General features: G+C 41.9%; 1 protein-coding gene across 2 annotated transcripts in view; it reads left to right on the top strand.

Moving 5' to 3' along the window:
• CHN2 (chimerin 2) overlaps positions 1–16,872 on the top strand; it is a 284,844-nt gene that overhangs the window by 153,494 nt on the left and 114,478 nt on the right. The window contains exon 3 of one of the 2 annotated variants that reach the window (XM_080818303.1): positions 2,612–2,667. The exons of the other annotated variant lie outside the window; for it this stretch is intronic. Within the exon in view, the coding sequence (XP_080674429.1) occupies positions 2,612–2,667 (56 nt within the window). The remainder of the gene's footprint in view (positions 1–2,611; positions 2,668–16,872) is intronic. 2 annotated transcript variants of the gene reach the window in all.

The following is a 16,872-nucleotide window of genomic DNA, read 5'->3' on the forward strand; positions in this document are numbered from 1 at the left end:
AAAAAACCACTTTCTCCTCTCCCCCTCATTAAAGCATTTGGTCCATCCTGGTTTTGTTTCTCTACACAAGTCTCTCTCATTGGGTCAGAATCTCCTTGAAGACATGGGTTGTGACCCGTGAGTCATTGGATATGGTCCGTTTTTTCACCAGATACGGAATCAAGCATCTACCCTGTGCCAAGCACTGTTCTAGGTGCTGAAGGTACCACAGTGGATCAAACAAAGCCCCTGTCCTCAAAAAGCTTACACTTTGGCCAAGGGAGACGAACGCAAAATAAACAAAATGTGTTGATAGTGATGAGTACTGTGAAGAAACATAAGACAGTGTCAGGGAAGACCTGAATGAAGGAAGAGAGGGAGCCACATGGCTTTCTTGGGAAAGAGCAATCCAGGTGGAGGCAATAGCAAGGGCAAAGGCCCTGAGGCACAGAAAAATAAGGAGGGCTCTGGACTCAAAAGGATGCGTGGATGCCCCAGGGCAGATATTTAACTTTCCTGTACTTGTTTCCTCATCTAAAAAATAAGAATGATAATAACACAACATTCTTTTTTCTGCATTCTCCTGAAGATTCAATAAAATATTATTCCTGGCACACGACAGGCACTCGATACACTAGTTCTCTTCTCTTCCCCCTTTCTCTCTATTCATCATAAAAGCCTCCACATAATGCTGACTGTGGTATCTGGTGTGTAGCAGATGTTCAAATATTTGCTGATATGAATTGCAAAGGCACACTTAGCAACAAATGCTTCTGTCTTAAAACACGTGTACTTCCTTTGTCACCTCCAAGGGAGGCATTAAAAATGACGTCCAGCCTACCCCCACATAGAACTGTTGCTTCACGAGGCATTGGTGTTGGGAAGAGAAGAGGGGGCAGGATTCTCTGGATGTGGGTTCTGTAATTCACCTTGTCTGGAACACTCTGCGATTTTAGGAGCTGGTCCTTTTGGGTCTCATGACAGTCCTTAATAGCAACACTAAGGAAAAGCAGTTAATAGGTGTTGGGACTGATTCAAGAGGTAGAAAGGATCCCATGCAGCCTCTCTCCTGATTTAAGGAGAGTATGGGCACTACTGGGATGGTTGGTGGAACACCCACAATTGTTTCTCTTTCTTTGGCCAGTTCCTCCTCATGTTTCCTCTTTGACAAGAAGCCTTCTCTGTCTCTACCTGCCATACGTGGGTACAGTTATTCTTAAATGGCACAGGCTTTGCCATTAGTGTGGGCAACCCAACTTAGAAATGTGGCACATTAAAACATCTCCAAGAGGGTAGGATGGTTTCTTCTCTGTGTGAAAGCTGGGCAATCTACACTTAATTAGGTAAGAAAATAACCATGTTGAGCTAAGGCATTGAGAAGCCATACTTACGAATTACATCCCATCATTTCCAACCCTGTTTCTATATGACCATTTGTATTTCACTTAAATTTTTTATTTTTTGACCTAAAATGAATCAGAAATTTTTGCTTATGTTACTACCTTTACTAGAAATATTTTATATGATTGAATTTTAACTTTTCACAGATTTATGCTATCTTAAGTGAATTCTTCTTTCTTCAAGATGTTAAAGATAACATCAGCTTGGTTTTCAAAGAGGTAGAACTCACAGGTACCAGCATAGGGTGGCTTACCTCTAAGAGAAATAACCAGACTAGCTGAGCAGTAGAAAACCACTCGTTAGAGTGCCAAAAAGCACAGATAATAGGCTGATAAATTTTATTTTTATATACAGGTACCTCCATGTCCAGGCCTGAAAGTCTGTCTTTAAAGCAGGGTAAAAGGGGCTCCTGGGTGGCTCAGTTGGTTGGGCATCTGCCTCCCAGGGTCCTGGGATCGAGCCCTGCATCGGGCTCCCTGCTCAGTAGGGAGTATGCTTCTCCCTCTCTCTCTGCTCCTACCCCTGCTTGTGCCCTTTCTCTCTCTCTCTCTCAAATAAATAAAATCTTTTTAAAAATTTTTTTAAAAAGCAGGATATAAGAGAGTTAAGATATTAAGGGGCCCAAGAAAGAGGAATGCCAGTGGGTGGGATCCAGTCACAGAGATGAGAATGCATGGTGATAGGCAGACCAAAAAATGGAACTCATGAAAAGAGAAAGGACTTGGGGTTTCCCTCACTCACAAAATCAGCGGTGTCTTGGTACATAACTGTAATGTTTCAGAAAATGGCACTCCTCTGCTAACACCAGTCTTTCCTGATATATCAGGAGACATCAGCATTTCAATTCAGGAATCCTCTTTAATGATCTTACTGCTTTGGTCCTCACAGGTAGAATTCCAAAATAGTCCAAAGAATTTTAATCCTACCTTCCAAGAAAGCCATAAAATGAACAATGCCAGTAATAATTATGAAACTAAATTGGCCTTGTAAAAGAATAAAAAAATCAATTTTGCCAGTTTACATGCATGGTAACTAATTTCCATATAAATGAGCTGACTTCATTCAGTCTAAAGCTGTGCTTGTATCCTCTTTGTTTTATTTGAAATTTTTGCTGTTCTTCAGAGGCACTTAGGTGGGACTATTTGAAGACATCTTGGTATGTGTTGTAGTTTTCTAATCATAATTATCTTTTTCTTTCTTTCTGTCTTTCTTTTTTTTTTTTTTTTGGCAGTATATCAGTTACAGCAAGAGGCCCCTCGTCCCAAGAGGATCATTTGTGCTGGGGAGGTCAGTACTCAGCTATTTCTGACACACCTTGTTAAATATGATGAATTTTCAGTGCTGTGTTGGTATCAGAGGGCTTTTGGGTTTCCTGGGAGTTGGTTTGCGTTAACGTTTGTTAGTGTGTCACCAAATTTAATGCCTGAATCATCTATACTTTGGAATCGGGTGTGACTTTTAAAAATATTCACAAACTCACTTGAAATCAGAGGTCTCATGTTTTTAAACATTGCAGAGGCAATTAAGCCTCCTCCTCTAACACCCCCCCCCAAAACAAGTATTTTGGTTGTTTTCCTTGTTTCTGCTGTTTTGATTCTGTCATCATTTTTTTCTTATGGAACGCTTCCAACAGAGAGAACACAGAGAATAATAAATATCTGGGTACTCTCAACACTTTTATTTAACAAACCTTTATGCCCTCTCACATTTACTTGACATTAAAAAAAAATCCCTACAAGAAAAGTGACTGTTTTTTAATTCTTGGAGATGAGCTTAAAAATATATCGACTCATAAAAATGCTTACCAGCCCAGAGAACTTTCCCCAGTAGTCCCTCACTAATCAGTTCTCTTATCATCTGGGATGCTGGCAAGATTGAAAGGCAGGACTAAGACTCTATTTTCTATTTTTATGCCCATCAGTTTCTGTAATAGTCAAACTAACATCCTTCAAACAAAGGTCCTTGGGTCCTTGCTTATTTTTTATATTTTGACTTAGATTAAATATAGAGTAGCAGATGCCTTTTAAAGTGTCACATCTGCTTTACCAGGAGGAAAAGGCTCCAACTCCAACCCTCTTGAGATTCATCCTTGAACATCAGTACTTTCTGGCTACCAGACTTGACGGGATCTGGTTTTGAACCTGCCTCCTCAAAGATACACACGTGCCCACACCCAGAGACAACTTATCACTGTGTAATAAATGTTTCTACAGAAAAGTTTACTTCTGTTGAAGGACACTGAAATTCATCAAGTAATCTGAATATTGACACAGAGTAGGCATTCCTATCCCGAAAATATGGCTTGAGAAGAGAAACCATCTGATCTCTAAGGAAAAATCCAGGATGAGGTCCACTCCTTATCTGGTAGTTTTATCTTGTTCTGCCACCAACCCTGATGACTTTTGTCCTTTGGTTATTCAATAATATCTAAATAAGGAAAGAATAGGATAAAGATAAAATGTTTAATAAGATGTTTGGAATAGAGTAAGGGGATATCTAAGAAATTGTTAAAAATTATTTTAGGGGCGCCTGGGTGGTTCAGTGGGTTAAGCCTCTGCCTTCAGCTAAGGTCTTGATCTCAGGGTCCTGGGATGGAGCCCCGCATCTGGCTCTCTGCTTAGCGAGGAGCCTGCTCCCCCCCCACCCCTGCCTACTTGTGATCTCTGTCTGTCAAGTAAATAAATAAAATCTTTAAAAAAAAATTCTTTCAATCCTGGGGCATCTGGATAGCTCAGTCAGTTAAGCATCCAACTCTGTTTCAGCTCAGGTCATGATCTCAAGATGGTGAGATCGAGCCCTGCATGGTGCTCCACGATCAGTATGGAGTCTGCTTGAGATTCTCTCCCTCTGCCTGCCCCCCCACCCCCACTGCCCTGTACACGCCCATGCTCTCACTCCCTCAAATAAATCTTTAAACAAAAAATTCCTTTAATACTATTTTACATCTAGTATTTCTCCAAGAGAAAAAATAGAGCCCATGCAGGAAGTTAAGGGAACTCAAATGTCTCTGGGAAAAGAATGTTTGTAAAACTAGAACATCACTAAGGACTTTTCCTAGGGCCATTAATAAAAAGTTTCCAGGCAAAGTTGGGTACCAGAATTTAAAACATAGGGGGACAGTAAATAGCCATTTGTTCATTTATTCGACAAGTACATATGGAAAGCCTGCTGTGTTCTGACTTTGGTCTAGGTGTTAGGAATATAGCAAAGAACGAGGCAATCGATGCTTTGAGTGTCACCTCAAAAGAGAACAAAATCATGATGTATGTAATTAAAGATAGAGCTACTATTTTAGCTCTGCGTATGCACACGTGTGTGCGTGTCTGTACATGCAAGAGAGAGGGCGCACTTCTTTGCTTCTCAAAATCTTTGGAACCATGTCACTTGTCCTCTAAGCCAGGCGGAATGTTGGCAGTGGAGATGGGTAGATGTAAGTTAGCTTCACAGAAGCTCTTCGTAGGGTTCAGCTGAAACTCCTCAGACATCCAGGGGGATCTGAAGGGACCACAAATCTCTTTACTGTTGCCCTTGCATCGGAAGGCAATGCCACAGACATCTTAGCAAAGCAGAGCCATGTGCCACAAGCCATCCCCATCTGCTAGAACTAAAGAACATAGTGCATGTGTAGCTTTGTCTCCCTCTTGTCTGTCTTTTTAACCAACTTTTCACCTTTTCACCTTTGTTGGTTTGATTCATGAGTGAGGGATCCGGTTGATGCTGGACTCATACTTTGCTTGCCTCTAGAAATTCCACATCCCATTTCTACTGGGAAACCTCGCACGAAATGGATATTCACCAGCTCCATGTCCTCTGCAGGCGGTATGGGGCCCAGCCAGCCAGGCAGGTGTCAGGTGATAAAGGGTCACGGGTGTTGGCAGAACAGGTGCCCCTTAGATGGGTGCCAGCAGGAGCAGCTTCAGCTCCCTTTGTCTTCCAGTGTTGCGTTAACTGGGAGGAATTCCTGCCTGAGTGGCTTGGCCTCCCCGGACTTGGCCTCCTTCAAGGGAAGGCACAGCCTCCTGTTGGATGCCTCGAAACCGCTGCTTCTGCTACAGGCCTTGTTTGAGCAGATGTCTCTGCCTTGTGCCATACCTGCCTGCTCGGGGGGTGTGCCTAATGAAGTTAGGAAGCCCTCAGTTGGCATATGTGGCCAGAGAGACTGAAGCTCTATCAACACATTACATAACACCGTACGGGCTATTTCTTTTGAACCACGAGTAAATGCTTTTTTTGTCTTTGTTGTCTCACCCCTTAGCCAGCTTTTAAGTGTCTACGCTTTCCTTCTATCCACATCCCTGGTGCCCTCCTTCTTAGTCTTCAGCCTCTCTGCTCCCAGCCGTCCTGTCCCCGGCCAGCCTGCCTAGCTGTGTCACTCACATACCCCATCTCTTTTGTTTCTCTGATGACTAATAACCTCCCAGGCTAGGGGCCCCTCTCAGGTTAGGGTCTTCCCACTGAATGTGATAAGCACTCACAGGAGGACACCAGGTGAGTGTAGTTACAGAGATATGGAACACGGTTGCTCAAAGGTAAGGACACAGGCCAACATGGCTTGAATGCTGGCTAGCCATCAACAGATACCAACCACCTAATAGACTTTGCTGGGGAATTAGGTGGCTTGAGGGGACAGCCTGATTCAGCAGGCAAAATTCAATGAGCTTTGTCAACCCAGGCAGGGGAGCCCAGCTACAGGGTCAGCTGGACCTGTTCTGAACTCGTGCTCTCCCACTTTCTAACTTACCTATCTTAAAGCCAAGCACTCACTTTCTCAGGGAGGTGAAGGTCTCCTCTACTCCAAGGGCCAGTGTCTACTTGACGGAGTGCTGTAAATGACATATATGTGTCAAGTGTGTAGAAGAGTGCTTGGCACATAATAGGTACTCAGAGTTCATGATTCAAGGCAGATTCAGAAACCTGCGAAGGGGAGGCTCTGAGATGCTCATCAGGGATGGAGTCAGAACAATGACGGTGTTCTCCGAATGCGAGAGCCAAAAAGACAAAGATCAACAACAAAGCAAGATGCCTGGGTCAGGAATTAAATCGCCAGGAGAAAAGATGTAGAGGGTGAGGAACAGAGGGTACAAGCAGTTGAACAACAGCCCTGGTGCCAATTAAGCCAGGCATGGTCAGTTCGTGAAATAACAGTTCATTGCTTTCTTGAGATTCATCACTGTAAATTAATATTTATCGAGCAGCCACAGCACCTGGCGCTCTGCTAGCATTTCCTGAGCAATCCTTGCCAAGAAACTCAAAACATCTTCCAGTAGCAAAATTCTCTCTTGCCCTTTCTGACAATTCTCAGTCATTTCGTAAGCAATTCATTAATTACCGAATCTGTGCCCAGGTGGTCTGGCAGGAACTGTGACTGTTGACCCCCAAATGTGTACCTTTAGCTTAACCCTCTCCCTGGGCCCCAGACACCTCGCTCCATCTGCCTACTTGACCTCCTCAAGTGAACGTCCCACACCACCTGTAACCTAACATTCAAAATAGAACTGAAGCCCCCACTCCATTAATTGGCACCTAACTTCAGGGACCTGGACCCCTCCCTTCCTGCCCTCACCCTTTTCTCCAGTGATTGTCAGATTTACCTCCAGCTGTGTCTTGCACTTGGCACTGGCCTACTTCCTCCTTCTCCGCGACTGCCATGTGGTTTGGGTCCTGCTCATTTCTTGCTTGCATTATTGCTGGTCAACTGCCTCCTGCCTCATCTCCCCATTTCCACCTCTGGCACTCTCCCTGCAGCCCACATCCGCGCACGTGCGCATGCGCACACAACACACACACACACACACACACCATTCACCAAACAGGAGCCAACATTATTAAATATAAATCTAACAGCTTCAACAGCTTCCTGTCGCTCTTAGAATAAAAGCAAAACTTCTTGCTCTGCCAGTGAGCCATGATGGGGGTTCCTGTGTCGGTCACTTCCCTGTCTGTACCATTCTCAGAGCAGAGGCTTCTGCTCCCATTCATCAAACAAACCACAGTGCTGCTCCTGTAGGATCTTCAGATCTGCTCTTTCCCTGGAATTCTCCAGTGTTCTCTGCATGTCCAGGTTTCAGACCAAAGGACACCTAATAACAAAGACTTCCCTGAACCCCATAAAAATTAGCATCTCCATGGTGAGCAGTGCTCTCTTCTGAGCGAGAAGCTGACTTGAGGGCTCCTTTCCACAACTGCCCATTGCCATCGAATGACCGCTTTTTCTCCTCCTCTGGGGGAGTAAGAATAGGAGGACAGTCTGAATGGTAGAAAATAAACAAACAAACAAACAAGCAAATAAATAAATAACATCTCCCAACCATCAGCTCTTTGTCATATCATCCTGTTTATTTTGTTTGTAGTACCTAATACACTACCTAATATAATTTCTCCCGCATTTAATTGTTTGCTTGTCACTTACACATGTCCCTCCAGGGGGATACAAGTTCCAGAAACTTCATCAGTCATAATTGCATGGCCTTCCCTAGCATTGAACCTAGTGCCAAGCAGCAGTGGGCTATCAGTAAATATATGGTAAAATTATTTTAAAAAAATAGAGACTGCTAACATAAGGAATTTAGAATTCTCAAACTATTGCTAATAGCATATCAGATTTACCCAATGCTGTTATTAGGGTAGTGACTTAGACTTTTGGCAGTGGTTAAGGTTCTTACTTAAATACAGACTAATATTTTTTTTCCTGGAATATTCTAAATTTCTTTTGGCCTTTGCAAAAGGCCAGAATGTCGAGATTTACTTGCATGACTAATTTAAAGTCAAGTTCCACTAGAATTACCTAAAGAATACACAATAAGTAGAAATTCTTTTGTGACTAAATGATTTGGTGTCATTTGTCTTTTTTGAAATTGCTGGGGTGAATTTTGATATAAAAAGCAATTTCAAAAAAGGGAAATAAAACTACATACCATTATTTCAAATTGTTCTCCCTTTTATGCAACTTCACTTCCTCTCTCTCACCATAGAACAATGTATTTTGGAAAGTTTTGGTTTTTTGAAATGCGAAAGTGAATTGTAGAACTGAGGTTTCCAGCATTCACTAAAACCAGCTTTTTGATCGTCAGCAATTAAGCCAAGTATAGAGGACGGTGGCCTATCGTAAATTGCAGTAACACCTTATTTTGCCTTCTAGTGAATTGTATTCACTTTTTAAATATCACTTTAAATGCCCCATTTTCTCTTTTTTTTAAGGTGTCCTTAAATATCTGCCCATTTCACTTTCTTCTACATTTACTTGTAAAAACTATTCTTTAAGGCCTACAAAAACATTTCACTTTATGATTACACTTTTAAAATTTTGATTCACCATCCCTAGGTTTCGCAGTCTTACAGTCTTGTAGCTTGAGGCATTTATCTTGTCTAGGCATATCTGGAAGATCTTAACAAGCCACATTAATTAACCATGTCAGTCTCAACTAACTCAGTACATTTCAAATCAGATTTCAAGTGAACTCAGAGGGATTTTCGACTATTCTTCAATCCCCCACCCTTTTCTTGTTTTATTCATTGATAATAAATGTTTTTAAACCTATGTACATTGGGGGGAACAAGAAAACTCTACTGATTCAAGCCATTTGGACAAGGTATGTCTCTAAAGTAATGAGATTGATTTTGTAAGCCACAAACAAAAATCAATCCCATTACCTTTTAATTGGCTTTATGTGTAGTAATCAGAAGGCTATTTCTTCCTTGGTAAGAAATATTTCTGTTCTTTTTATCCTAGACTTTCTCCACCGATCTCCTTCTCCCCCCGCCCCTTCACATTGGCACAACCTAGAATAAAGGACTTTTTCCATCACATTTCTCTTAGGCTTTCAGCTCACTCTGTAATGCAGTCAGGCTTTTTTCTAGATGTGATTTCATGTGAGCTTGACTTGCTTTGGTTGTAGGCCTACCATAGTCAAGGGGGAAAATCTTCTAATAAAACTCATGTTAGAAAAAAATTTTAGACAGGTGAATTTTATTTTTTTCCAAATACAGAACCAAAAGTTTTATGCTTCTTTAAACAAAAAAATTCTTATTGACAAGTACTGCCCAAATACATAGCCCTCCAAAAAAGAAGTCACTCTCTTTAGAGTACTTTGAACTTCTTCTAATGTAATGTAGACCCTGCAGGTTTGCCCCTATAAATATTTAGTTATTTCCAAGTGGTACCATGAACAAAGGCTGAGGGGTTCCTGAGGACAAGCTGCTACAAAATTCAGAGACTCAGGGGCTCTGAGCCAAGGGGACAGGTGGGCTGAACTGGAGAGAGCCACCAAAGAACAGTATATACGCTGAAGCATAAATTGAGGCAAAAGGGGAAGGTTTCTTCTTAAAACCGAGTAAGGAAAATGAACGGGGAGATTAAAGAGTGATAATAAGTAAAATTTCTTGAGAAGCTTTCTTGATCCTTCTGGGTGATTTTTATTTCTGAAAATCAAACTCGAAAATGTGTGTGCCTTTACAGAATTACTTGAGGTGAAATACTACACGTGTCGTTCGTTGCTTTAGGAAGAAAAGGACAACCGAGAGCATCAGGGATTACATACCACATGCCCTCTTACACTTACCTCACCTGTGACAGCCGTAACCCAAGATTCATCGTTCCCCCGTGAAGGGGGGTGGGGTGGGGCGGTCCCGACTCTGGGGCGCAGTGGTTGTGAGGTGCTGGCTTTCGTGGGCCCAACCTTACACGTCCAAACAGGAAGCAAATGGCTCACTTCCGCAGCGGTTGCTATCAAGAGCAGCCCGCTGTTTGCCTGCTCTGCGACTCAGAGGTCAGGTCCAGCAAAATTTCAGCGGTGGCCAGGCTTCTCTGGGAAGGGGGAACAGGTACAAAGCGCTGGGTGCCCTAGTGAGGTTTTAAAGACGTGTTTCACATTTACTCACCCAGTTAAACATTAAGTGAGATATAATGCTGATAAAGGTTAAACCACACTTTGTCTGGGGCAAGCCTCATCTCCTGGGGTAGTACAGCCTGGCTAACCAAGCAGTGAGACGTTTGAAACAGATTTGTAGACTTGACTCTACTTCCCATCAGAAAAGCGTGGATGATATAATTTCCGACCATGCCAGTTTTAATGGGACTACCCTAAAGGATACTGCCGAGTTATTTGCTTATTGTCAGTCTTTTCATAGGAATGAGAATTAACACCCTTGGAGGGTTTGCTGTGCCCTGCGTGCTGGGTTGGAGTTTTACACATGTCATCCTTCATGGGAATTCCAAGAGGAGATGAGACAGCAGCACAAGAGGGGCGGAGTCTGAGTCAAACTCAGACCAAACCTCAGACTGGCCTAACCCAGTGCTTCTCAGCTGTGGTCCCAGGACTAGCAGCAACAGCATCATCTGGGAACTTGTCAGAAATGCAGATTCTGGACGCCTGGGTGGCTCAGCTGGTTGAGCATCTGTCTTCAGCTCAGGTCATGATCCCAGAATCCTGGGATGGAGTCCTGAGTCAGGCTCCTTGCTCGGCAAGGAGTCTGCTTCTCCCTCTAACCCCTCCCACCTGCTTGTGATCTCTCTTTCTCTCAAGCTCTCTCTCTCTCTCTCAAATAAATAAATAAAATCTTAAGAAAGAAAGATAGAAAGAAAGAAATGCAGATTCCCTGGCTCATCCCAGACCTTCTAAATCGCAAACTCAAAGATGGAGTCCAGAAAGCTGGCTTTTAACAAGTCCTAGAGCTCATCGTGACTCTCAGTCAAGTGTGAGGACCACTGTTGTAACAGTGTGCCCATTCCCTCTGTTTTCTATGTCCTGCTCCCTTCCCTGTGCTCTAGGATGGAAGAATCAGGATGCTTTGTCCCCTGATGATGCTTCCTGTTTGCCTAGCACTGTGCTAGACTCTTCGTGGACTTCAAAGTAGGTGCCACGTCACCCCATAGCCTTCTTTTGTTGTCTAGATGTACTTCCTCCTGGATGTTATTTTCCACCCTTTAAAAATATTTTGCTTTTGCCTTTCTTTGCTATGTCTGGTTTTCCCATACCCGGGAATGTTGCAGAGGCCAAATATGAATCCTTGTACGAGTATGGTCAGTGCTTAATTTAGCTTGGTTTCCTACACGCACGCACCCACCCCAGTTGGTTATACTTCTTAGTGTTGTGTTATGTTTACAATTAAAAATAGTTGAATTCCATTCTAATATGATTCATAACTCATGTTTGTTCATATGCCGTACATATTATTATGAACTCTAGCTCTTTTTAGATGTTTTCCTTATCTTGTGACTATGCACAAATCCTTGATAGTTTACTCTTCCTCTTAATGGACGTTTGCATTAATGAAAATACCAAATCCATTATCATTATGTCAGGAATACTTTGAATTATAGCTCTGTATACCAAGGCAGTAGTCTCTTTACTCAATAGATTCTCTTGTGCTTCATGATCATTTCTCAATTCAGGATTGTAGGTGGCTAATTTGCTAATAAAGGTCAGTCCAGTGCTGGTACTCTTCTGTCCCCACCTCCGTGCCTTAATCTACAACTCCCCTCATCTTCTCCAGGCTGACACTGAGCCATTGGTAATCCATCACCTTTGGCTGTGTCCTTTAACAAATCACAGTGTCATTTGACATTAGCTCTAAGTACACTGCACCTCCCTGTCTTATTGGACACAATAGCGAGCTTTACTTTAGTGATGGTATCTCTTTCTTCCTCCTTATTTACATAGCCAGTGTCATCTCCCCATTCACTTGGAAGGAAATTGAGTAGCCTTGGCATAGCCAGACAAAAGCATATTGGTTGCCATCCAGCACCTTGTGTCCTTCTAGGTAATTACACATCGATTATTTGATGAATTGTTCTCCTATCTCCCTGGGTATTTCTACCAAGTCTGTAATTACACTTTTCTGGTTTGTCCCTTTGCTCTTGCGGTCTTCAGGGTTCCATGACATCTCAAAGACCGTGCTTAACGATGCTTCCACAATACCTTTCATTTCAAGGATGCAGGTCAGATCCCTTAAGGTTTGAGTTGTAGTCTGTTTAACAGCGTACTTCAACCGTTTTCTGCCTTAGTTCAGTTCGATCTTTAAGTTGGCACCAGTATCTCATAGCTTAAAAATTAATGATTCTCTCTTTGCAGTACAGTAAGAGATAGAAGGACACACATACAAAGAGATGATTTGACCCACCATTAAACAAAAAGGCCTTGGAGGCATTGACAGGCTCTGAGTTTTGAGCTAACAACAAGATGTCCTGACACCGATTGTAAAGAACAGACTCTAACACTTGTTAGTGTAGTGGAGAGACATGGGCAAACTAGAGCCTGTTGACGATTTTGGTAAATCAAGTTTCACTGGAACCCAGCAATGCTCATTCCTTTACATATGGTCTATGGCTGCTTTCGTGCTCCCATGGCAAGCTGCATACTTGAAACAGACGGTTTCAACCACTATGGTCCTTAAAGGCTAAAGTTTTGACTATCTAGGCCTTGCCAGAAAAAGTTTGCCAGGCCCTACTCTTGCACTATAAGTCGATTGGAAGAGTGAGTTAATATATGTAAAACACTTAACAGTGCCTGGCATTTACATATGGAAAGCACTGGTCTTTATTTACATATGGAAAGCACTGGTCTTTAATTTCTACCATCTCCCAAGCATTATAGAGATGTTAGCAGAAGAGAGGGAATTTTAGGCCTGTTATTTGGGATGAATGTGATCCCCGAGCCATTTTAAGAAACATTTTGGCCTTCGTGTCTAACACGTGTAAAGTGATGGACGAGGCCAAGGCAGTGAGCAATAAGCAGGTAGGTACTCGTTCACCAGCTTTCTCGTGGCCACTCTTCTCCCATCAAGACATGGCAGCCTGTTAGAAAAGGTGACCCACTCCCTAAGCAGGAAATTAAAGAGGTATGTAGAATCTGTTGGTCCAGGAATGCCTCCTGAACATGTAAACAAACTTGCATTCTTTAAGTTCAAGAACAAAACTGGTATTACCGGCCTGTGAAAAGTCTTTATGTTATTGAATTCTGATGAACGATTTGCATGCTGATGCATTTGGGGGAAAGAGGGCTGGGTGTGCAGCTTACTATGAAATACACCCCCTAAAAAAGTTGAATTAATGGGTAGATAGAGGGATGAATAAATAAGTAGGTCATAAAGCAGGTACAGCAGATATTACAGAACCTAAGTGGTGTGTATGAGTGTTTGCTGTAAAAGGTTTCAGTTTTTCTGCATGTATGAACATTGTCGTAATAAAAGGTCAAGAAGCAAAAACAAAGATTGTTTGTGCAAGAAGAGCAATGGCAGGATGGGCCCTGGCCCAGGGGACAAAAACAACGTCTTGGGTGCACAGCCCTGAACAGCCCGAGCATGTCTCATGGCTGGCTGCTGGAAGCACCATAAAGCTAGCTCAAGGATTTGTAACATGGACTAATTCACCAGAAAAAGAATTCAAAAGCAAGGATATTTATTAATAAGGCACTTTCACTCTTATTTATTACCATATGGGGAATTATTTTAGGGGGGGAGTGCCTCTTTCAGAAATGCTTAATTAGGCAGTTTTTTAAAATAATAGAGAACAGACTTCCAGATTTTATGGCATCATCACCATATAGAGGCATGAGTATTGGACCTGAAATCAGTGAGTGTGTTTCCTAAATCTGCTGTTAGCCCTGTGAGCAAGCTAATTTACCACTCTGAACTGCAGCTTTCTTGTCTGTAAGAAGGAGGCCAAGATACATATTCTGCCTTCCTGTAGGGAGAACAAATGTTAAAAGCATTCTGAAGGCCCCACTGATCCCATCAGACAATGAGTTCTCAGTCAGGGTGATATTAACCCCAAGGGTGAGGGGGGAACATCCGTTCTTAAGGGAGTACACTCTTCTACTGTTTAAGTCGAGATCCATATATAGAACATAAACAGATATATAGTCTATCTGTAGTACTAAAATCCCATTTGGGAGAGATGATTAGGAAGAAAAAAATGTATAACAGCTCCAAAGATTATAATGCAAAAATGATTGAAGACATTTTGCTAGACAGTCTTTCATTTCTACCACCTCCTTAGTTCTGTCCGCCTTTCAGGTGTATTAATTTTATTCGTCGGTTGGAACACGTGCATTTGAATGCTTATACTGAATACTTACATTTAAATATGTTTACTCTAGAAGGAGAGAGAGAAAAAAAAAACAGAGGAGAAGAAAGAGAATGATGGGCATTCTTTGCCTTTTCCAAAGGACATACAGGACCACTTAATCCAAACACTATTTGGTTCTGAAAGGAGTTTATTAACAAGAATGGGGAATTAAATGAATATACTCACCCACTCTTTTTTCCCCCTAGAAATTTAATAGAAGCATTAAGTTTTCCTTGATTTGATTCAATTCTATTTGGTACTTCAAGCTTTTTGAACCTAAGAGGTATTTGGAGAATTTAAAAAGAGTTCCAAGAAGAATAATGAAGACGAATTAAGGATTGGAAATAAGATCTATTTTAAAAAGTTAAAAGAACAAGAATTATTTAGTGGGTGGAAGAACAAGCAATTAGGTGACATGGAGATGGCTTTTAATAGTGGAAACCTTATCCTATAGAGAATAGCCTTAGGTTTTCATCTGCACCAAAAACAAAAGGAAGGGGGAAAATGTATTTTGAAGCAAGGTAGAGTATGAGGTGAGATGTTAACCTAAAATTTCTATCCATGATTAAGTCCTGAATTTTGATTCTCCTTTAAGAGATTTTTTAAAAATACAGTGTTGGTCAAAAAAAAAAAAAATACAGTGTTGGTCTGTAGGAAGTATCAGGACGATGGACAGATGGACCCATCATGTTTGATTCTCCTGCCCTGGTGGGAGGCCAGCCAGCCAGTCTGGCCAACATGGCTGACCTCCATGGGATTTGGCTTGACTGGGGGAAAGAGCCATTTTATGTGGAGCTGTGGCTTCAGGATGCCAGAGGATGAATACAAAGTCCTAGCCAATAGTGCTAGGGCAAAGTCAGAGAAGTATACCTAATTGGGTTGTCCACACAAGGATGTCTCAGGGTGGGTGGTGGGGGCCAACATAGAAAGCCAAGAAATGAGTGCCAGGGAAGATGTAGCAAGGAGGACTGGGTCAAAATGAGCTGTTGGGAAGATGCTCTGGGCCAGCTAGAGAGATGAATACCACCCATGGATAGACTTCTGGGTGTTCTTGGAAGCCTACAGTGAGAAAATACACATAGACTGGATCAAAATCCATGTAGACTGGGTCAAAATCAATATAGAAGTCTTCTCTTAGAGAGAATCAATATAGAAATCAAAATCAATATAGAAGCTTCCAGGAAGGTATTCATCCTCTCCATGTTTTGGAACTGCTGCCCAAATTTGTGCTTCCCAGTACTGATATGTGTGTCAGAATGCCCTGTGGAGCTCGGTAAACCTTACAGCCACCCCAGCTCCAGCCTTGGAGATTGGGATTTAATAGGAATATCACTTAGGATTCTGTTGTAAGCAATAGAAATCATTTCTGCCTTAATTTAGAGGGGAAAAAAAGATAGGGTATGGGAGGAGTTGGAAGGATATGAATAAATTACCTTAATAGAAGGAAAGCTTAACAAAGGGCTTTGAGAAGGATGTGTGAAGCAGGACTTCTCCAGGAATCCAGGAAACAGGACTGATGCACTTCCAGGCAATAGATTGTGATGGCTGGAGGTCCGAGCCCCAGGATAATATAGTCTGCTTTTCTATTCTGCTTCTCTATATCTCAATTCATTCTTTGGAAATGGCTGTAATAGATCTTACTTACTGGATAGTCATGAGGATTGAATGGGTTAATATATGTAAAGAAAGTGCTTACGATAATGTCTTGGCACAATAAAAGTTCTTAATAACTATTAGCAATTATAACTATTGTTGTATTTTTGCATGCATAAGAATCAACCCCAGCAGAGCTGTCTTGCAGACAGTCAGTTACTTCCATTGAAGCAGAGCACTGTGCAAGATACCCTGTTGGGTCCCAACGCAACAGAGAAAGACAGGAGCCTTTCCCTCAAAGAGCTCACTTCTAGAGGTCATAAAGACCAACAATCCCAATTCCACTAAGATTATGGCCCTCACTCAGGCCTTTAGTTCAAAGGGAGGATAGGAAACAATACCTAGGCTGGTTAGAGGCAGCCAGGAAAGACTTTTCCAAGATGGCAGCATTTTACCTCTTATTTATTTATTTTACATTTATTTATTTATCCACTTATTTATTTTTATTGAAGTAGAGTTAACATACTATGTTACATTAGTTTCAGATGTATAATACAGTGATTCAACAAGTTCACACACTATGCTATGCTCACCACAAATGTAGATACCATCTTTTACCATACAGCACTGTTATAATACAATTGCCTGTATTCCCTGTGCTTTACCTTTATCCCCATGAGTTATCCTTCATAACCAGAAGCCTGTATCTCCCACTCCCCTTCACCCACCTTATCCATCTCCCCACCTCTGGCAACCATCAGCTTGTTCTCTGTATTTACGGATCGGTTTCTGCTTTTTGTTTATTCATTTTTTCTTGTTTTATAGATTCCACATGT

The sequence above is a fragment of the Martes martes genome (genome assembly GCF_963455335.1).
Source record: "Martes martes genome assembly, chromosome: 11".
NCBI lineage: Eukaryota > Metazoa > Chordata > Mammalia > Carnivora > Mustelidae > Martes > Martes martes.